The following is a 22,571-nucleotide window of genomic DNA, read 5'->3' as shown; positions in this document are numbered from 1 at the left end:
ATCGCAAGCCTAAAGAATCAGGATTTACCAGGGAAAGAGGCGAGGACATGTGTATTTTACACCCACAGTGTGTACGTGTGTGTCTGTGTTGTCTCAGTCCAAGTGGATCCAAGTAATACTTGGATCTATAAACAACAGCCATGGAAGCAGCAGTCAGGAAATCAAACGACACATTGCATTGGGTAAATCTGCTGCAAAGCACCTCTTTAAAGTGTTGAAAAGCAAAGATATCACCTTGAAGACTAAGGGGTGCCTGACCCAAGCCATGGTATTTCTGATGCATCATATGCACGTGAAAGCTGGACAATGAATAAGGAAGACCGAAGAAGAATTGACGCCTTTGAATTGTGTGTTGGCAAAGAATACTGACTATACCATGGACTGCCAAAAGAATGAACAAATCTGTCTTGGAAGAAGTACAACCAGAATGCTCCTTAGAAGCAAGGATAGTGAGACTGCGTCTTACATACTTTGGACGTGTTGTCAGGAGGGATCAGTGGAGGACATCATGCTTGGCAAAGTACAGCATCAGTGGAAAAGAGGAAGACCCTCAATAAGATGGACTGACACAGTGGCTCCAACAATGAGCTCAGGCTATATAACAATTGCTTAAGGATGGCACAGAACCAGGCAGTGTTTCCTTCTGTTGTGCACGGGTTCCCTATGAGTTGGAACCAACTCGACGGCACCTAACACCACCACCACTGTCTCAGTCATCTAGTGCTGCTGTAACAGGAATACCACAAGTGGTTGGCTTTAACAAACAGAAGTTTACTCTCTCTGTCTTCCCCTAGACTAGAAGCTTCTGTGTCTGGGAATCCTGGGTCCAAAGGATGAGCTCTGTTCCCGGCACTGCTTTTTTGGTGGCATGAGTTCCCTGTCTCTCTGCTCACTTCTTTCTTTTATATCTCAGAAGAGATTGCCTCAAGACACAATCCAATCTTACAGTTGAGTTCTCCCTCACTAACACAACTGCCACTTATATGACGGCACTGGGCTTTTGGGTAACATCATAGAGGTAGGATTTACAACACAGGAAAATCACATCAGATGCCAAAATGGTAGACAATCACACAATACTGGGAATCATGGCCTAGACAAACTGATATACATATTTTGGGGGGACACAACACAACCCATGACACACATATTTTTTATTATGAATAATTTCAAATACATACAACTATAGGGGTAACAGTATAAATGAAATCCATGAACCCATAACTTAGCATCAACAATTCACTCATGACTAATCCTGTTACATTGGTTTCCCTTCCACTTCTGCCTTTATGTATTATCAGAAAATAATCTTCATTTTTGTATCAACTCATCCAAAAATATTTTCGTGTGCATTTCCAAAAAATAAGGACTCTTTCTTTAAACATAATCACAATTTATCCTTAGTATCACCAAATATCCAGCCAGTATTCAACTTCTGAATTTTCTCAATAGCATATTTTTTTTTACAGTTTGTTAGAATAATGATCCGTATAGGTCCACACTTTGTGGTTGGCTGGAATGCTTCTCAAGTCTCTCTTTCCATTGTATGTATATACAACATTTTGTTTATCCATTCCTCTGCTGATAGGCACTTGAGTTGCTTCCACCTTTTGGCTATTGTGAATAATACTGCAATGAACATTGGGGTACAAATATCTCTGAGTCCCTGCTTTCAATTATTTTGGGTATATACCTAGGAGTGGGGAATTGCTGGGTCACATGGTAATTCTATGTTCAACTTTTTAAGGAACCACCAAACTGTTTTTCACAGAGGTTCAACATTTTACATACCCGCCAGCAATGGACAAGGACTTGAATTTCTCCAAATCCTCCTCAGTACTTATTTTCCCATTTTTTGGTAGCAGCAATCCTAGTAGGTATGAAGTGGTACCTCATTGTGGTTTTGATTTGCATTTCCCTCATGACTAGTGGTGTTCAGAATCTTTTCATGTGCTTATCGGCCATTTGTATATCTTCTTTGAAGAAATTCTTTTTCAAGTCCTTTACCCATTTTAAAATTCCAGTCTCTTTTAGTCTAAAGGTTTCCTCGCCATCTTTTTTTTTTTTTTTACAAATTATTTGTTAACAGAAATCAGAATGCTTGCCTAGATCTAGTTGACTGCATCCCAGTGGTGTTACATAGTATGTTCCTATTTCGTTGATATTTCCTAGAAATTGTAATTAGGTGATTTTGATTTGGGAGAAGAAGGGAGGAACTATAGATCAGTGCATGCAGAGCCACACTGGAGTCTGGGGTAAAAGGAAAATGTTTACCTCTCTATACACATTTATGTATTTTCTTAATTGCTCACTTTTTCTAGAACAATTAAGAATATCAAAAAAATGAAAAGTAGGTATATTAAAACTTATGAAATGTTTTAAAATTTAAATATTTTATTTACACCCCAAATTAAATTTATTGTAATTTTTCTTTCCCGTCCCATTAAGAAATGGATATTGGTTCTTTTGCAGTTATGAGATGCGAGATGCGGTTACGAGATGGGGGAGGGAGGGAGGGTGGAAGAGGGTTATTTACTGATTAGATAGTAGGTAAGAACTACTTTAGGTGAAGGGAAGGACAACACTCCATACAGGGAGGTCAGCACAACTGGACTAAACCAAAAGCAAAGAAGTTTCCTGAATAAACTGAATGCTTTGAAGGTCAGCAAAGCAGGGGCAGGGGTTTAGGGACTATGGCTTCAGGGAACATCTAAGTCAATTGGCAAAATAAAATCTATTAAGAAAACATTCTGCATCCCACTTTGAAGTGTGGCGTCTGGGGTCTTAAACACTAGCAAGCGGCCATCTAAGGTGCATCAATGAGTCTCAACCCACCTGGATCAAAGGAGAATGAAGGACACCAAGCTCACAAGGTAATTATGAGACAGAAAGGGCCATGTGAACTAGAGATTACATCATCTTGAAACCAGAAGAACTAGATGGTGCCCGGCCGCAACCAATGACTGCCCTGGCAGGGAACACAACAGAGAACCCCTGAGGGAGCAGGAGAGCAGTGGGATGCAGACCCCAAATTCTCATAAAAAGACCAGACTTAATGGTCTAAGACTAGAAGGACCCTGGCGGTCATGGTCCCCAAACCTTCTGTTGACCCAAGACAGGAAACATTCCTGAAGCCAACTCATCAGACATGGATTGGACTGGACAATGGGCTGGAGAGAGATGCTGATGAGGAGTGAGCTACTTGCATCAGGTGGACACTTGAGACTATGTTGGCATCTCCTGTCTGGAGGGGAAATGGGAGGGTAGAGAGGGTTAGAAACTGGCCAAATGGTCACGAAAAGGAGAGACTGGAAGGAGGAAGTGGGCTGACTCATTAGGGGGAGAGTAAATGGGAGCATATAGTAAGGTGTATATAAGTTTAGATGTGAGAGACTGACTTGATTTGTAAACTTAAAGCACAATAAAAATTATTATAAAAAAAGAAATGGATATTGGGGCACACATTCTGCCTTTTGCTTCAGGCTCCAATATGGTTCGGCACAGCACTGTCAAATCCTCTTTATTTATTGAACATTTTAATACTTGGTTCATCATGAATTTCTTTTTAATTTTTTAAAAAACTGCATTAAAACATTATCTTTTTTTTTTTTTTTTGATCACTGAGTTTTTTGGTGAGCCCTTAAATTTTGAAACTAAAGCAAGTACTTTCCTCACCTCACTGCAGTCCAGGACCCTTGTAAGTATCAGGAGGTACATAATGTCTGATTCTTTCTCTATGAAGCTATCACAAAGTCATTAATTCATCAGGGTAGAAAAATGGTGATACTCTTATCATTCATTGTTTATTATCTAGAAAGCACTTATAATGAGAAACTTCTTCTCTATTTGGTTATGCAGTAGTACAGTTCAAGCAGGAAAGGCAAGACAAATGCTTAATTTTACCCTTTATTTGCCAGAGTTAGAAATAACAGTAAATCCATAAGCATAATTGTGGTGATGAAACAGAATTCTTTTTTCTATTTTGGATCTTTGTGAACTAACAGATTTAAATGTATTTGATGTATTTTAGTCCACTGTAGTTATTATTCTTATTTAAACTGTTCCAACTCTGGCTAGTGGAAGTGTCTTCAGATTGGTTCCTGAGTCCTTCACGGGACTGTAATCATAGTTCCTTACCATCTGGTATGACAAGACAGTCTAGTGTCATCTATCTTTCCTGCTCCAGGTCCGGTTCGGTCACTTCTTTATTTTTTAACTCCATACTTCAAGGTTTCTAAGCTCTAGTTTCTGGATCTTGTGCTTCCAGTATCTACATGTCTTATCAGCAGGACTGAAATCTCTGAAGTAGCCATCATATTCAACCATGTAATGTCAGCATTCCAGCAAACTGAAATTCTTAATTTAATTTCCACAACCTTAATTTCATTTGCAATCTTGCTTAAGCTTAGACCAAGCATGTATGGGTCAGCTATTCTTTGGCAGTTTAGATTTTTCAAAGTCTATTAATGAGCCTCCTCTGTTTCTTAAGGCCAATTTAACTTAAAATTGCATGTAATTGATCATTTAGAATATAAATTCACAAATGGTTTGATGTTTTAGGTTTTTAAGGTTCCTAAGAAAGTAGCTTAATAGTATCGGATGATCATAACTCATCTTTTAGAAAAACAAATGATCCATTTGTAATCTAATTTACTCCAAGATAATAATATACAGGTATAATATGATTAAGATTTTGAAGTAACTGATATTAATCTGTAAAGATAAATATCCTCAAGTTTTCAAGTAAATTATTTCTCCGTAAATGACAACATAAATTCTTAACTTAAAAAATTATTATTGTAAGAAGCCATACTTTTTTTTGTAATTGAAACACCAAAATGCAGTGTTCAGTAAAAAACCCTTTATTTCTCAGGGCTTTCTTTTATACCTAAAGAAAAGGACTTTTTATTAAATCAATCAAATTGAAAGCTAAAAATATTTTTTCCTCCACAAAATATTATGCACAGTGTATTCTACAATGTGGAAGTGACATGCAGCTGCAGTAAAGTCATCAAGAGTATTTTCTAAAAAGAGGGACAGACGTCTGCAATTAATGTTCTTCTGCAATTTTCATTAGTTCTGGAATGAGATGGATAATCACAGGCAAACGCTTAACATTCCAAAAACACTTCCGGTAAGTAGGGCATCACCACAGCTGAAACTTGAAACCTGCATAAATCATTTTTCCTTTGCTGTCATGGGCAAATGGCTTCTTTCTCATTATTAATGTTTATCTCCTGATTGTGTAACAGAAATCATTTAATTTCAAAAACAAACAGGAATCCTTGGAAATGAATCAATGCTCTACAATAATTATAAAAAGCCTATACAACAAAAGCTAAAAATTATCTTTCACCCTTCAATCAACCTACCCTATTATGACGCAGGCACCGTTTTAATAGCTCCTCAGCCATGTCGTATTTTGCTGATTGAATATAAATATCAGCAAGTAGCAGCCAGCTCTTCTCAAACTCCTCAGCATCAATAGGATTCCAACTCATTTTTGCAATCCGCTTTAGCTGGTTTCTGGCTCTTGGAGTCTGTTTCAAGATCATATAAGCTGTTGCCATTCCCAGAAGTGCTGGAATATGATCTTTCTGTAAGAAAACAAAACTTCATACTCCCAGATACACAAACATTTAACTGTTCTGTTTGAAAGGAAAAACGTGTGGACAGTAGCAGGCACTACATGATGTAAGCGCTGACTGAGGAATGCGATTTCTGGTTCCATCACAGATGACTGTGACTCTCATCCTGTGAAACTATGGTCCAGAGTACTGTGACTACGGTATGGTAGAGATAATCCAATAACTACACAGATATCATAACCATACAATTTCAGACAATTAGTCTGAACCAGTTATTAATGAGATTGAGTGGCTAATATGATTTTGTGCAAAAACAGACAAAAACAAACAAAATTTTATTTCAAAATAATTCTTATTGACTAGTTTAAGAGTCATTCCGGTTCCTTAGTTCTTCCACCTGCAATCAGGAATAATAACAAAAAGAATTATTCACCCCCAAATGATGATGATATTCCTTATCCACATTGATTTCTATCACTTTCTTTTCTTTTTATTCAAAAGGCCTCTCCTCCCAATGAAGTTTGACTAATGAAACGTTATAAGGCATGTAATTAATTTAACCACTTGGAAATCATATGAAATAAGCTCGTGCCTTAAAATATGCCTTTAGATTTGGAGTCTGCAACTTCCTGATAGTGTCTGTAAAACATGATATTCTTTTAGAACAGAGTTTAAGGTCAGAAAATGTCACAACAAGCTAACAAGAGCTGGTATAAAATAGGGGCTCTTGCTACCTATCAAGAAAACTAACTTAACTAGGCAATAACGTGTATAGACCTGATAAAGCTGGGGTACTTCTTAAAGTTTAGCAGAGGGTTTGGAATGTTTTTATAAAGAGGAAGCATTGTTTAAAATACAAAAAAAAAAAAAAAAAACAACTCTAGAATAAAGAGGGACAATTTATTAGTACTTGATGAAAACAGCTTTTAGGAATATAAAATTTCCTTGGCTCCAACTATATGCTCATCAGTAATCTTCTAATGTACAATTTGTTTTCCTAAGTAAGGTATGGTAAAAAGGTTCCATTTGAGTTTCAAATCCAATCAACTGGTAGCAGCTATCAGGAGCACTGTGTTGAGAATTTTAAAAACATGCCCACCATAGTGCTAGAAGGGGAAAGAAAATAGAGGCTTCTTAAGTAATTGTCAGCCAAGTCCCAGGATGGCCTAACAAGAGTTCTTTGAAAATGTCTCACATTTATTCACATAGTAAAAACACCTAACACTATACATTAAAAAAAACAAGCTCTCTAAATTTAAAATCACATACCTTGAGTTTGATTAGAATAAATCAATTCCTCATAGCTTGATGACTCCTGAGTGAACTAAAAGAACAGTTTCTAAAATTTGCAACCCTGAGTTCTAACCTCTGCACATTAGACCCATGATGTCTTTTCTAGCGTAGGCATCCTAAAACATTCAGCCAGCTATTCTCTGTCTTTCATTCTCCGTTACTCTAAACTGCAATCATTTTAGACCACAAAAGACAAGATTTAGATGTGGACAATATACGTGCACCATAAACAATATACTTTCATGGTTCAAGGTGATGTGATGAAACGAGTAGAAACACTTTAGTTTAGGCTTTGTGTATCTTTCACGATTTCCTCCCAAGACCTCCTGCCATATGCCTCTTTTTCAATCAATCTGAATCTCTCATAGCACTATGAATATACCCTCTGCTTTCCTGCCTCCCTGCCTGCCTTTCACATTTCCCCCTTTACCTAGAGTGAGCTTCCTCCATCTTTCCCTGTGAAAACTGTTTACCCTGGTTCTTCTTAAATGATACTTTCTCTACAAAAGGGTCTATCTACTCTCCTTATATTGTCTCCTACAGCACTTCTATTTGCAACTTTAGGATAGAATGCAATGTATTTTGCTTTGTATTACAGCAGCATGCTTGTCTCATCTTCCTGAGGCTATGAAAAATTTGAAGAAAGGGACTATACATTGTCTATCTTTGTGATTCCCACTGTGCTCCGTACACACTGCTCAATAAATATTCATTATACTGAATATATGCAACCTAAAAAGGCATTCGACTGTGTGGATCATAACATATTATGGATAACATTACAAAGGATGGGGGTTCCAGACACTTAACTGTGTTCATGTGGAACCTATATATAGACCAAGAGGCAATCATTCAGACAGGACAAGGGGACACTGCATGATGTAAAACGAGGAAGGGTGTGCATCCAGGTTTTATCTTTCCACCATACTTATTAAGTCTGTATGCTGAGCAAATAATCCAAGAAGCAGGACTGTATGAAGAAGCATGTGGCATCAGGATTGGAGAAAGACTCATTAACAACCTGCAATATGCAGATGACACAACCTTGCTTGTTGAAAGTGAAGAGGACTTGAAGTACTTACTGATGAAAATCAAAGTCTACAGCATTCAGTATCGATTACACCTCAACAGAAAGATAACAATAAATTCTCACAACTGGAACAATAGGTAACACTATGATAATCAGAAAATATTGACGTTGTCAAGGATTTCACTTTACTTGAATCCACGATCAACACCCACGGAAGCACCAGTCAAGAAACCAAACAACGTGTTGCACTGAGCAAATCTGGTGCAAGAGACCTCTTTAAAGTATTAAAAAGCAAAGATGTCACTTTGACAACTACAGTGCACCTGATCCAAACCATGATATTTTCAATTGCTTCATAAGCATGTGAAAGCTGGACAGTGAATAAGACCAAAGAAGAACTGACACCTTTGAATTACAGTGCTGGCGAAGAATACCGAATATACCACTGATTGCTAGAAAAATGAAAAAAATGTGGATTAGAAGAAGTACACCCAGAATGCTTCTTAGAAATGAGGATGACGAGACTTTGTCTCACATATTATGGACATGTTATCAGGAGGGACCGGTCCCTAGAGAAGGAGATCATGCTTGGTAGAGGGTCATGAAAGAGAGGAAGACCCTCAATGAGATGAACTGACATAGTGGCTGCAACAACAGACTCAAGCATAATGATCATGATGCTGGCCCAGGAGCGGGCAGTGCCTCGTTCAGTTGTTGCTATGAGTCACGATCGACTCAATGGCACCTAACAACAACAAACATAAGTTAAAAGAAAAAAAAACACACACAAGATAAAATTCAGTTTTTATAAAATTTCAGCTCATGCATCAGTTTTTGGATAACAAATAAGCTGGTTAGTAGAACGGATTTCAGGATAGTATTATTACCAGTCACAAATGTAAGAATGGAAAAAAAAAATGCAGTCCCATCAACATAGAAAACCGGTGTAGTTTTTCTAGGCAACAGTTGTAATGTAACTCACTGCTTCTGGCTTTCTCTCTCAAATTTCACAGTTGAAACAACAGGTTTGCTCAAAATAACCTTGCTCATTGTTATATGACAGAATGCCACTTCACAACATTCAGCAGCTGTGACACTTGACTTGAAATTGTGCTTTATGTTCTTACATTTTCTTAGACATATATGCTTGTCCTACTGCTGCTCTCTGCTCATTCAGCAGCTGTCATCCATCTTCTACACAACCAGTTCAGCAGAGCACACCCCTGAGAACACTGCTCCAGTGTCTGTAGAAGGACTGTGCTCTGACGTTACTGCTGATGATGTTACTTTGCTGTTTATTACTAGGGGAGGCTCAGTGATAATAAAGCTGCCACCTATATACTCGCACCCAAATGGCAATAGGAGTTGTAGTCTCCCAACTTCTTCAGCATCTGAATCTCCTCCAGGGTCTGGGCCTCCCTTTCAGGGAAAGAGAGGGTTACTGTAGGAGGGCTGTCGTAGTTTGCTATAACTGTGACCTTAGAACCACAAGAAAACACAGCAAAATTCTGTGTATTCTCTGAGAAACATAAAATGATTTGCGTTTTCAGTGGCCTAAGACATTGTAGAGTGGAAGAACAAATACAAAACCCAATGAGCATACTCAGAACAAGCTACTGCCAACCGCTGATGGAGTAGCTACCTGGAAGTTCTTTCTTAATATCATGTAATTAAGGAAATACTACACTGTGTGGGGATGGAAAAACCTAACACCCAGAGAACAAAAAGGGAGGTGGATGTGAGTGGGGTGAAGAGAGGAGTAAGATTCTCATAAGAATAATGATAAAAAAGGATAATAAGTTTTCATTTTAGATTCAAGGGGTTATTTTAGTGTTGTTAAATAACAATATCATTATTAGTATGCCTGAATTGTAAGTTTGTCAGCACTGATCTCATTTAGCCTAGAGTTGGAAAAATTCCAAGTTGACATAAGTGAAAAGGTGAGATAGTAAGAGAGCCAGGTTTCTGACTTAGTAAGTTAACCCAGGCTATATCTACAACACAGAAATTCTCCAGAGGATCAAGTAGTTCCCTTGAGAGTTAACTTTACACCTTTCTGAAGAATTCCCTTTCTCAAGAATCCAACATTCCAACAGAGATAAATGTATCAAAAATGCATCAAAAGAATAACACTGTCTTCTGGAAACAAAAGTACATTGTGTAAAACTATGCCAAACCATGTATATAATTTTTAATAATAATATGTAATTAACACAATTTTTAGAAAATACACAGCTAATCAAAATACATATTTCTATACTACCAAGGAAAGACAATACTAAGTTGAAAAGAAAATCTACTAACCTCAGATGTTGCTATTTCAGTGAAGGTATTTAATGCTTGCTCAACATTAGACTTCTGTTTGGTAGCCACCAGGCAATAGTTCTCCAGTATGCGAAGTTGGACATGACCTTGAACGGTCTGAGGTTTTAGTTCTTTCAGGAGCTTTTCTGCTGTTCTCACTGCTAATTGCACAGACTCTTGCTTCTCAGTTGAGCTGCTGTAAACAATTAAAAATAAATCTCTTACGTCTATTACTCAGAAGTAAAATCCATTGATATTAGAATTAGAGCTTTAACAGACATGGCTTTCTCACTTCCATCGCTAACTTAAAAGTAATCCTTTTTGAAAAGTGTCATTTATTCTCTCCTAATTTTTTTTAATATAAAGTGAAGTGCCGTTACAATGCATTTTTCAAACAAAATGCAGTCTTGATAAAACACAATTCAGCATGAAGACAAAAATCAGACAAGATCTACATATGGTAATGTGTTAATTTCATTAATATAAAATTAGAATGCGCTGTATGATTTGTTAAGTTAAATCACAGACATTATCAAACAATGTCAGAAGAGAAAGGACACTAACCCTGCTGTAGCACCTACTATGTGCCAAACGCTCTATCATTTCATTTAATCCATGTCAAACCCATTCTACATGAGGAAACTGAGGCTTAAACAGGTTAAATAATTTGCCAAAGCTCACACAGCTCCTAAGTGAAAAACCTGGATTTTAAACCTAGGTTTGTCAGACATACAAAGTCTATTCCCATTATGCTGCCTCTCTGCAAAGAAACCACGTATCTGTCGAAAAGTTATAAATTTCAAATACAGTAACAATTTGAGTATTCAGTATCAATTTTCTTATTTTTACAAATGGATGGGGATAATAGGAATGTTTATTTCACAATACTGTTGTAGGGAATAACTGAGATACTGCATACAATACATGCCACAGGCATTGGTATATAACTACCACTTGTTAAGCAGTTACTATTCTTGTACGGACAATATTTGTCAAAGTAATCAAATTCTACGACTTATCCTATTTTTTATACAGTACTTAAGGGACTGTCTTTAAAAAATAAGAAAACCTAGTGGCAAGGTGGTTAAGTGCTCAGCTGCTCACCAGAAGTCTGGCTGTTTGAACCCACTAGCCACTCTGCAGGAAAAAGGAGTAGCAGTCTGCTTCCATAAAGATATACAGCCTTGGAAACCCTGTGGGGCAGTTCTACTCAATCCTGTACGGCAGCTTTGAGTTAGAACTGACTCGACTTCAGTGGGTTTTTGAGTCTTCATAAAATGTCTATTGTGATTTAGGAAATCTTCTAAAAGCATTTCGTATCAGTTTCAGAGAACTGTTATGCTGGCTATGATTAATTCATCTGACCTTCCATTAATGTTATCCTAGAATTCAGTTCTTTTGTAAAGTATTCCTGCTTATTATCCCAAACAAGTTTTTGAAACAAACACAGAAAACAAGGCTAATTGCATTTAGCACTACTCACCCCAGGTCTCCATCCAGATTTTCAAATACTTCACCTCCAACAGTTTCATTATCTGGATTCAAACAGATTTCTATCATGTTATAAAGGGCATTTTGGCCCCAGTCACTATCTTTCCGAGCTTTATTAAAATGCCGAAGGGCGTCGTTTGGTTCTCCAGTATACCTAATTAGATGTCAAAAAATAAAAGTACAAAAATCACTTATTTCAATCACTGACTATAAACTTGGAGTAGTTCATAATCTATATGTTAACTAAAACTATTAACGTATTTAAAAGGTAGATTTTTTGAATACAAAAAATGTTTATTCTACTTTATTCATTATGCAGGATTTATTTGCCAATACATTTACCAAAGATACAGTCCTTTACAGTAGTGAAATCCTGGCTCAAATTTTGCTCTAGAGTTACGCTTCTCAGCCATTAAGAAAAATCTTGGAACATCTTCAAGTTTTCCACATCTTCTTAGGAGATCAATTAAACGAGATAATGTCATGTAATTATCTAGAAAAAGAATATGTCAGATACGGACATTTTATAACTTTTATTTTGATGGCCATCATCCTACTTCATTAAAGTATAATTTACTTCAAATGAAATTAAAATATAAGCAAAAGAATGACTCACGGGGCTATAAATCCCCAAGAGTCTGTATCCTAACTGGATGATCTGTCTAATGATATAGGTCGGGCTGGGCTGGTCACAGTGAAGAAGGTCTAAACGGACAAATCTATAAAAATATATCTTTGTTATGACTTATTTTTTCAACTATTCCTGGGATCAAAACCTAGAAACAGTCTCTGCTTACGTAATCTAGGTTCTAACTGTAAAATCCAGGACTGGATTGCGTAAGGCAAGTCACTATCTACTTCTGGGACTCCCTTTTCCATTTACTGCAGCTAGGAAGAGGGTGGGAACAGAGCATTTCGACAATAATTTTTAGGGTAGGCAATCAGAAATTTTACTCCAGGCTTTCTTTAATATGCATATGTAGCTAACACAATGATACCAGCTTATCAAACTATATCCCTGATATATTAGTCCCAGTATTTCAAACCTATTTTACTTTCTTAAAAGGAGAAATAAGTTTTTTGGTCTCAGGTATAATTTCATGTCATGTTCCTAGAAAGTCTTTTCTCCCAACACTACTGAGTTTTCTCTTATCACTTATAACGGACCAAGTTTTTAGAATAATTCAGTAAATCTTTTTTTAAGATTGTTAAAAATAATGCATGTACAATGTAGAAAATTTTGAAAAATATAGAAAAGTACATAGAAGATAACAAAAAGATCACTCATATTCCTATCAGCTAGGGATAACCATATTTTGGTGTACTTCCTTTTACATAATTAGAAATGAAAATCAATGTAGAAATATATAAATGTAAGCAAATGTATTTATATACAAAGTCAATGTCACACTGGGGCTGCTACCTTTGATCCAACATTACACAGTAAACATTTTCCAAACGTCATAAAATGGTCTTCAAAAACATGATTTTAGTTGCTGCACAATGATCTATTACGTTGATGATTCACATTTTATTTCTCTGTAATTGCACACTTCGGTTATTATTATTTATTCTTATAGTGTTGTTAGGCGTTTGAGCTCTCAACTTTCAGTTAGCACAGAACTAAGAAAGCTTATTAAAGATTCTTAAATCTTTAATAAGCTTTCTTAGGGTCAATTTTTATAAACAACATACACACACACACACACTTTTTAAAGCTATTTATTCTCTATTCTATTTTCCAAGAGGAGATACATATTGAACGTAAAATATCTTGAAGTTAGGATGAAAGGTGACAGCAGTAACTTAGCAGCCTTCTCAACCATTTTTGTGTACTAGGACTTCTCTAGGAGTCTGGTGAAGCCCATGGATCTCTTCTCAGCAGAATGTTTTTAAATCCAGACAGTAACACACATAGCATTACCGAGGAAACAAAATATACTGAAGTAGATTTAAGAGTCTTTGGAGGCTTTGTGCTGACTCTATCACACGATGCCAAAATAATCCAGGCAGATAGTATCATTATTTGCTTTCCCTGCCAAACAATCTCGGGTCTCTACATTTTGTTCTATTTGCCTTTCGGCAACATTAAAAAAGCAGAGCATGATAAAAACACGGTTTCGGAAAAGAGGGCTCAATACTGGTCTCATCCTTTAGCTATGCGAATTCAAACAAACTATCCAAATTCTGAGTCTAGGATTACTTATTTTCTTAAATTAAGATTATAATACTGACCCGCAGAGTGCTATGGAAAATCGAATCACGGAAGAGCTTAAGAAACTATAAATGCCACTGGTAATACTTACAACTCCAAAACTTTCTATAAGAAACAGGACGACTACCCTCTAATAAAGTCGCAGAACCTGAAAGCTGTATTGATTAGGCACGAACTAAAGACTAAAATTTCCGACCCCAAATTTTCCCTATGATGTATAATATTGCTATTATCACCTACAACCAACTTTGGGAGGTCAACCTCTTAAATAATTATTATCTTACAAAAATACTAAAATGTATTCATTAGTCCAAGTTGTAATTACCACTGGTAGATTAAATTGTATTTCCTTTTTTTTAGGTTAACTATGAAATTTGACAGAATGAGAATTTCTACACTTAAGGAATCTGATTAAACCAAAATGTTTGATCCACATTTATTGATGGATAGTGAGAAGATAAACAAACACAATTATTGTGTGGTGTGACAGGACATGAATGAAGTGGTCCTAAGTTTGCCTGGTGAAGTCGGAGAGGTTTCACAGAGGAGCTGACCTCGTAGCAGTCTGAGGAGAGGAGGAAGACCTTACTAGACACACAAAGGTATTCCAAGTACCAGATGGCACGTGGAAACACAGAGGTAGGGAAGAGCACCAGTGGGGTGTTGATGAGTTTGATATGACTGGAAATTACAGTGGGGAAAGAAGGATAAGAAACACTAATGAAAGGATAATTTGGGGACATATTATTATTAAAATAATGCTACGATTTTAGGCTTTATCTTAAGGAGCCATCCTAAATTTTTAAGCAAAGGAATACTTGTTGATTTTTAGAATCAATATGACAGTCTCATGATGGCCTGGAGCAGCAAGAGCCCAGAAGCCAGATGACTGGTCAGGAAACTAGAGGAGAGATGATAAGGGCCTAAATGAAAGCTGTGGGCTAAGGGAAGACGGAGTGAATGTGAGTCAGCTGTTCAGCAGACAGAGCTGATGGGATGTACTAACCAATTAGCATGGCAGAAGGGAAACACTGAAGATGATTTGTAAATTTTGAGGGTGAAGGGGCTTAATTTGTCAAGAGCAGTAATTAAATTTATAAGGAGGATCTTTCAACTAGCTAGGCTAAATTAAATTGGATAGCCCATCTTTGAAGTAAGCTAAAACAGAGGCTTAATCTGAAGTGTAAGATGTGCTACTGAGGACAACCGGTAACACACATAAAATAAGTGCAGAGGCATATGTTTTGGAATAACTCCAATAAAATAGATCTATGGATAAGTGTGAAAGTCCTACTAGGAATGAAGCATAAAGCAAGATTAAAGACATAAAATATCACATAGTATCATGGATTGAATTGTGTCCACCAAAAATACGTGTCAATTTGGTTAGGCCATGACTGCCAGTATTGTGTGGTCGTCCTCCACTTTGTGATTGTAATTTTTTGTTACAGAGGATTAGGGTGGGATTGTAACACCCTTACTAAGGTCACATCCCTGATCCATGTAAAAGAAGTTTCCCTGGGATGTGGCCTGCACCACCTTTTACCTCTCAAGAGATAAAAAGGAAAGGGAAAGGGGAGAAAGGGGGTACCTCATACCACCAAGAAAGCTGTGCCAGGAGCAAAGTGAGTCCCTTGGACCCAGGGTCCCTGCACAGAGAAGCTCTTAGTCCAGGGGAAGATTGATGAGAAGGCCAAAAGAAAGAAAAAGCCTTCCCCTGGAGCTGATGCCCTGAATTTGGACTTTTAGCCTACTTTACTGTGAGGAAATAAGTTTCTGATTGTTAAAGCCATCCACTTGTGGTATGTCTGTTATAGCAGCACTAGGTAACTAAGACACATAGATAATAAAAATTTACTTGAAATCTTGTATTTTTTAAAGAATTTGGTATTTCACAATCATTCACTGATCCATCCAACCAAACATTTACTTTGTACCAGCTACATGCTGATGTCTGATGCTGAGGACATAAGATGAATATGATATGATCCTTGTGTCTGATGTTGAGGACATAAGATGAATACGATATGATCCTTGAATGTGAGAAGTCTGCAGTTTAATGGAGTGTTATGGATTAAATGGTGTCACCCAGAAATGCCTGTCAACTTGGGTAGGCAATGATTCCCAGTATTGTGTGACTGTCCACAATTTTGTCATCTGATGTGATTTTCCCATGTGTTATAAGTCCTACCTCCATGATGTCAGTAAGGCAGGATTAGAGGCAGTTATGTAAATGATGCAGGACTCAATCTACAAGATCAGGTTCTATCTTAAAGTCAACCTTTTTTGAGATATAAAAAAGTGAAGCAAGCAGAAGAGACAGGGGGACCTCATACCGCCAAGAAAGTAGCACCGGGAAAGGAGCACGTCCTTTGGACCTGGGGTTCCTGACGAGAGAAGCTCCTAGAGCACGCGAAGACTGATGACAAGGACCTTCCCCAAGAATCAACAGAGAGAGAAAGCCTTCCTCTGGAACTGGTACCCTGAATATGGACTTCTAGCCTCCTAATCTGTGAGAAAATAAATTTCTCTTTGTTAAAGCCATCCACTTGTGATATTGCTGTTATGGCAGCACTAGATAACTAAGACATGGAGAAGAAAAATACATACACAAGATATTATAAATGGTAAAGGGGTATCCATGAAATGACCCAGGATCAGTGTGACCAACTCATCCCAGTTTCCCTGAGACTTACTTTTAGTACTGAAGGTCCCACATCCTAGACAACCCTTTAGTTCCAGACAAACCAGAATGGTTAGTCACTGTACTGGAATCGCATTAAAAAAAAACCAAACCCACTGCTGCCCAGTCAATTCCAACTCATAGCAACCCTAAAGGACCGACCAGAACTGTCCTATAGGGTTCCTAAGGAGTGCCTGGTGAATTCAAACTGCCGACCTTTTGGTTAGCGGCCGTAGCTCTTAACCACTATACCATCAGGGCTTATACAGTAGGTGGCAGCAGTGGGGTTAAAGTTTTTTATTATTTTGTTCATTTTAAGGGGGTGGATATTTTGGACTTTGTGTTGGGAAAGGCATAGAGGAAGGATGAGGAAGGGAAAGTGTATTACAGGCCAAAAAGCACAAAGACTTGGAGGTGGTGTAGGTAATTTGGTTTTACTGGAGTAGAAGGTCATCATACTGAATTTACAAATAATTTATATTTTGTTGACAGGCAGTCCAAAGTAGCCAGTCTACTAAGAAAACTTTACTAATGCCTATTTGAAAAAAAATGTATATACCAAGTAACAGAAACATGGGAGAAACAAAATTCGCGTGAGATACCAGGGTTTCTTCAAATCTTATGAACTATAATGTGTGAGGGCAATATTGGCATCGGTTTAAAAATATATATAAGAAAAAATGTCTTTTTTAAGAAACCAGTCTCAATCGTTCACTCAGAGGGAAAAGCCATGAAACGAGAGCATGAGATAGAATGAAAATATTATATCACCTTTAAATGGCAGTTCAGAGAAGAAAAAGGATAGTCTGGAACTAAAGGTAGAAATGGCACAGAAAAATGACTTAGGCCTGAGCAAAGTTAAGAGCAGGTTTGGAGCTCACAGAAGAAACAAGTCTACACAAGCCACAACTTCATCTACCCTGAGACAAGAAGAATTAGATGGTACCCGGCTACCACCACTGGCTGTTTTGACTGGGGTCACAATAGATGGTCCCAGATAGAATGGGAGAAAAATGTGAAGCAGAATTTAAATTGTTATTTTTAAAAAAAAGGTCACACAAACTGGGAGAGAATAGAGGACTCCTTGAGACTAACACCCTGAGACACTCCATAAATCTAGAACCAAGCCTATCCCCTGAGATCACCTTTTGGTGAAATAGCAGAGTGGCAAACAAAATACAGTAACTGTAAGATTGCTGCCCAACTTAAAAGCCATCAGTATGAGACCAAAAAGTGAGCAATTATTCAAAAGGAAAGATGAGACGACAAGGGGGCAGGAAACCTAGAGTACTGCAAAGGAAACAAATAGAACACGATTAAAGAGAATGTTGACACACTGTGATAAATGTAACTAATGTCACTGAACAACCTGTGTGGAAATTGTCAAACGAGAATCTAAATTTACACGAAAAACTCAATATTATTTAAAAAAAGAAGAGTAAGTTTGGGCAAGGTGGGGTGGGGAAATAGGCCCTCATTTTGGACTCTGAGTAGAAGAAGTAAGATGGCAATTAATGGCACTCATTTAAATAACATCTTTGTATGTATAAGCTGGAACTGAATGGGCAGGCAACAATGAAATGGCCTCAGGCAATCTTAAGTTGGGAGAAAATTAAAAAATGTAATAAAAAAAATTTAAATGTTGATGTTACTATAAAAACAGGATTTTTTTCTTTTCATTGTCCTAACTAGGGGTATTTTATATCTGAGTAGAAAGTGCTAGTCTCTATATTCAAACGTATTTTTTATTAAAAACATCGGTAAATACAGTACACAGAGGACATCTGGTTCTCTGAGTTGTACTGCTTGAAGTAAAGCCACCTGTGTCCACAGTGCCCTAAAGCAGGCAGCTGTGATGCCTGTGGTATCATCCTGAGATGAAGGCATTAGGATTGAGAAGAATAGGAACATAGCTCTAGTACTTCCCCAGCAATTTCAAACCCTTTTTAGGGATACATATAAGTGACATATATTCATCAGTAATTTGAAAAGCTCCCTCCTTCCCTTCCCTTCTCCTCTTTTCTCCTTCCCTGTTCTCCCTCCCTCCTTCCTTTTCTCCTCCTACATTTCTTTCTATCCAACTTGATCAGAGAGTGTTCCAAGTCCAGGAAACAGCAGTGAAGACAAAGTTTCTGGTCACTTGATGCTTATGTTCTACTATTTACAGTCTTGGGTTTTTTTTCTACAAGGGTTTTATAAGTGTGTGTGTGTGTGTGTGTGTGTGTATGATACTGTTTTTATAGATATAAACAACAAATAACAGGGGGAGTACTATGAGGTGTTACTTTATATAGAAAGGTCAGGGACTAAGGAAGGGACAACGGAGCAGAGAACTAAATGAAATGAAGTAGCAACCATATGAATGTGGGAGGAACATATGCCAGGAAGAGAGAAGAGTAAATTAAAGTCTCATGGCAGTATTACCTCCTTGGGCTGTTGCCTACTTAACGTGTGCTTTCCCTTTCTTCTTTATAATCAGAACTGTCTTTTTATTCTACACTTTCAACTAGAAAATGACATTTGCCACCCTCTTTTGCATGCACATAGGTGCTTCTAAAAATTTTCTTTTTTTTTTTTTTTCTTTAAAGAAAAAGAGATGATTCACCTGGGAGGTATGCCCTTTTGCCCACCTCTACCCCCATCTTCCCCACCTAGGCCCTGGCATATGGTCACGGTGGCTAAAGCAACAGCAGTCTTCTTCGACCGTGAGGTGATATCCAGAATGCAAGTTAGGCTAATGATAGTAAAGCAGAAAGACAGAAGTGCTCAAGTTTTCTGATGATACCGTGGAATCTCCACACCATCCCTGTGGTCTACCTTTAGATTTATTTTACATAAGACAAAATTAAAAGCCCTAACTTTTTAAGCCACTGGGACTTTGGGGGTCTCTGTTACTTTCAGGTGAAAGCATTTCCAAATGATCTACAGGCAAGGAATAGAAGCAGAGATGAATTATGGGAAATGTTACAATAATCTAGGAGAAAGATGACGATGGCTTAGACCAGGTGCTCACAGTGCAAGGGAAAAAAAGTGATGGGATTCTAGATAATATCTGTAGGCAGAGTGAACAAAGATTTGTCGACAGTAGGATGTGGTGTATGAGGGAAAGATGAAGCAAAGGTACACTAAGGTTTGGGGTTTGAGTAAACGAGTGAATGACGGTGCCGTTTACCGAGATGACACATAAAGGCAAGAGGGAATAAAAAGATCAAGCATTCTATTATGGATACGGTAAGTTTGAGATCCTGGACTTCTGAGTGGAAATGCAAGTAGGTAGTGTTGTGTATGAATCAGGACTGGAGGTCTAAGCTTCGCTGACAACAGCATATTCATGGGACACAAAGCCTGGATAAAGTCACTTAGGGGTGAATGTATAAAAAGAGGAGGAACTGAGGCCTACAGCATTCCAGTTTTTAGAGGTCATAAAAGATAAATCTAGCAAAGGAGTCTGAAACAAAGTGGGCAGCTGGGGAGAAGAAAAATCAGGTGAGTCTAGCATCCCAGAAGACAAGTGAAGAAAGTCTTCCGTGATGGAAGGGGAAAATAAACTGTGTCAAATAAAGTTGACAGGCCAAGTAAGCAGAGCTAGAAACCAAAAATCTGGCAACATGGAGGTCACTGGCCACACTGCAGAAGCAACTTCCCTGGAGCACAGGGTAGAGCCTGCCTGGAGTGGAAGAGGCAAAGTGAAGGCAGTACTCGTTGGAATTCTACAGAGGACGTTTGCTGTAAGGAGAACAGAGGAACAGAACAGTAACTGGAAGGGGATGGAGAGTTAAGAGCCAGTTTTTAATGACTGATTTACTTAAAGTGAGGAGCTATCACAGCATCTGCATGATGATTAAGGAAAAAACGAAGCAGGAATGAGAGAATAACTGTAGTAGCAAAGCCCCTCACCAGGTAAGCGAGTCGTATACAGCGCGCACGGGGAGACGCTGGTTGCAAATGGGATTGCAGACTTTCAGGGTGCAAAGGCTGGGGACCAGGTAGATTTTGTGACAGGAGGATGGAGAAGTTCTCTTCCAGTTGCTCCTATTTTCTCAGTGAAGTAAATGGCCAGGTTTTTAGCTGAGAAGGAAAGGGTATTGGAAGTTGAGGAGAGAGGAGAAAGAAAGTGTGAAAAGCGGTTGGAGTGTGTGAATTCATTAGAGAAATCAGGATTGCCAGGCTACTCCTGAGGGCCCACTGGAGGTTTACGGTCATAATTTATAGTAAGATCGGTCAAGAGTGTCATTTTCCTTACAGCCATTTCAGCTGCTCAAGTGCAGGTGTCCAGTAAACGGACAGTTGGCCCCAACTAAGATTAGGTTTTTTCCAAGGAGTGTAACAGCCAAACAAAGAAGAAAGGGGGTTGAGTACATTAGAAAAATATAAACAGTGAATATTTACCTGGTTTGCGTTCTAAAAGCTGCTGTAAGTGAAACACTGCTTGTTCATAGTCCTGTTTTCTGAACATGAGATCAGCCATCATCTATAAAGGCAAAGTGGGTTTTAAAAATATCGCCATACATTTTTAAAGGCGTATCTTCCTATGAGGACTTAGCACTATGAAAATATATATGAAAAACATGAAGTGGGGCAAGGTTTTGTAAACGTTGAAGTTCACGCACACCGTGAGGTGATTCGATCTGAGATCGGTGTAACGAAGATAATCAAAGATGTGATACATATCACACTGCTTGCAAACTGTATTTTTAGCAAAACATATGACTGAAACGGTCGTTTTACAAAGAGGAATTTGAGTGAACTGCACACTCTTACATGGTATCATAAAAAACATGCCTTGCTGGACTTAGCTAAGACTGACACTGAGATTAAAAACACAAACTCTTGAATGCTAAACACTGCAAATGAATTTAAAATGAGCAAGATTTACTGAGATTTTCTTATTTTGTATTTTTTAAAAAAGACTTATTTCTCTTTTCAGTTGTAATACTAACTTCGAATGAACCTCACAAAATGTTATTCGTACCCATCTGAAAAGGTAACAAATGCCTCTCCACCTAAGTAAAAATAAGAAAGAAATGCTAGAACTCAATTTTATTTAAAACACACTTTCTAGAATGACAAGTGAAATTTTTTTTCTGTATCCAAAAGCCCCACTGAAACTCTTAAATAGGTCTAACATGTCTGAGTAAGTACTTAAAAGCTGATCTTTAGAAAATTATAGCTCTACCACATGAACTCAACCTGACCAGCTATCCCGTCAGGCATAAAGAAAATTTAACGAGGCCCCAAAAGGCAAACAAAGGCCTGTGCTGAGTTTGTTTCATCCTTATAATGCTAATAATTCCTGGTTCTTATTGGTAAAATATACGAATGTTAAAAATGTGATAATATTCTAAAAGCCAACCATTAGCCATGCCTCTCCATCACGTAAAGTTTTAAACTTCTATATGGAACAGAGAGCACAACTGCCTTTATAGCACTGACATCTCTTGGACTAACCATGGTAGCAGCTTCATTGTCCTGGTCACTCTGGATAAGCAGTGCACAGTGTCGCAGGCAGGCATCAGGGTCATCTTGTGCCAGGTATAATCGGGCCAATTCCAACATTATCTAGAGAGAAAAAGGCAAGGTTAATGCAGAAACCATTTGGAATAACAAGTGAACAGGGAAAATGTCTGGACACAGACGAAACATTAGTTAACTAAAGGTTATTAAGCTAAAATTATCAAGTATTATAGGTGGGAAAAGTAAAGGCATGCCCATCTCTATTTTCTCTCATACTGTGAAAAAATAACAACAACAAAAATAGTAAGTAAAAGGAAAACCAGGTGGTTAACTAGCTTGAAATGCAGACATGAGACATTGTTAAAAGAATACTGGTTGTAAAATCAGAAGATTGGATTCTAGTCCCAGCTTCTTCTTGATGAGGCTGGGTCATTTTTATCTTTCTGAACCTGTTTTCTCATTTCTAAAATAAAAAGCATGAAGCAGGTAATATCTAAGGTATGCTTCAGATTT

The 22,571-nt window shown here is 37.7% G+C and overlaps 1 protein-coding gene across 5 annotated transcripts in view; it reads right to left on the bottom strand.

Annotated features, from left to right (window-relative positions):
• The window catches only part of TTC21B (tetratricopeptide repeat domain 21B), a 77,475-nt gene that overhangs the window by 10,868 nt on the left and 44,036 nt on the right, over positions 1 to 22,571 (bottom strand). For 4 of the 5 annotated variants that reach the window (XM_010602858.3, XM_010602859.3, XM_064287044.1 and 1 more), the window contains 6 exons: positions 22,053 to 22,163; positions 20,994 to 21,075; positions 12,049 to 12,199; positions 11,699 to 11,860; positions 10,216 to 10,411; positions 5,373 to 5,597 (listed from right to left, as the gene is read on the bottom strand). In XM_010602858.3, the coding sequence (XP_010601160.2) occupies positions 5,373 to 5,597; positions 10,216 to 10,411; positions 11,699 to 11,860; positions 12,049 to 12,199; positions 20,994 to 21,075; positions 22,053 to 22,163 (927 nt within the window). The remainder of the gene's footprint in view (positions 1 to 5,372; positions 5,598 to 10,215; positions 10,412 to 11,698; positions 11,861 to 12,048; positions 12,200 to 20,993; positions 21,076 to 22,052; positions 22,164 to 22,571) is intronic. The other variant, XM_023542872.2, reaches the window with a different exon arrangement.

Source organism: Loxodonta africana, chromosome 6 (genome assembly GCF_030014295.1).
Source record: "Loxodonta africana isolate mLoxAfr1 chromosome 6, mLoxAfr1.hap2, whole genome shotgun sequence".
NCBI classification, from domain to species: Eukaryota; Metazoa; Chordata; class Mammalia; order Proboscidea; family Elephantidae; genus Loxodonta; species Loxodonta africana.
The sequence above is the reverse complement of the archived record's forward strand: the minus strand, read 5'-3'. Positions and strand labels throughout refer to the sequence as shown.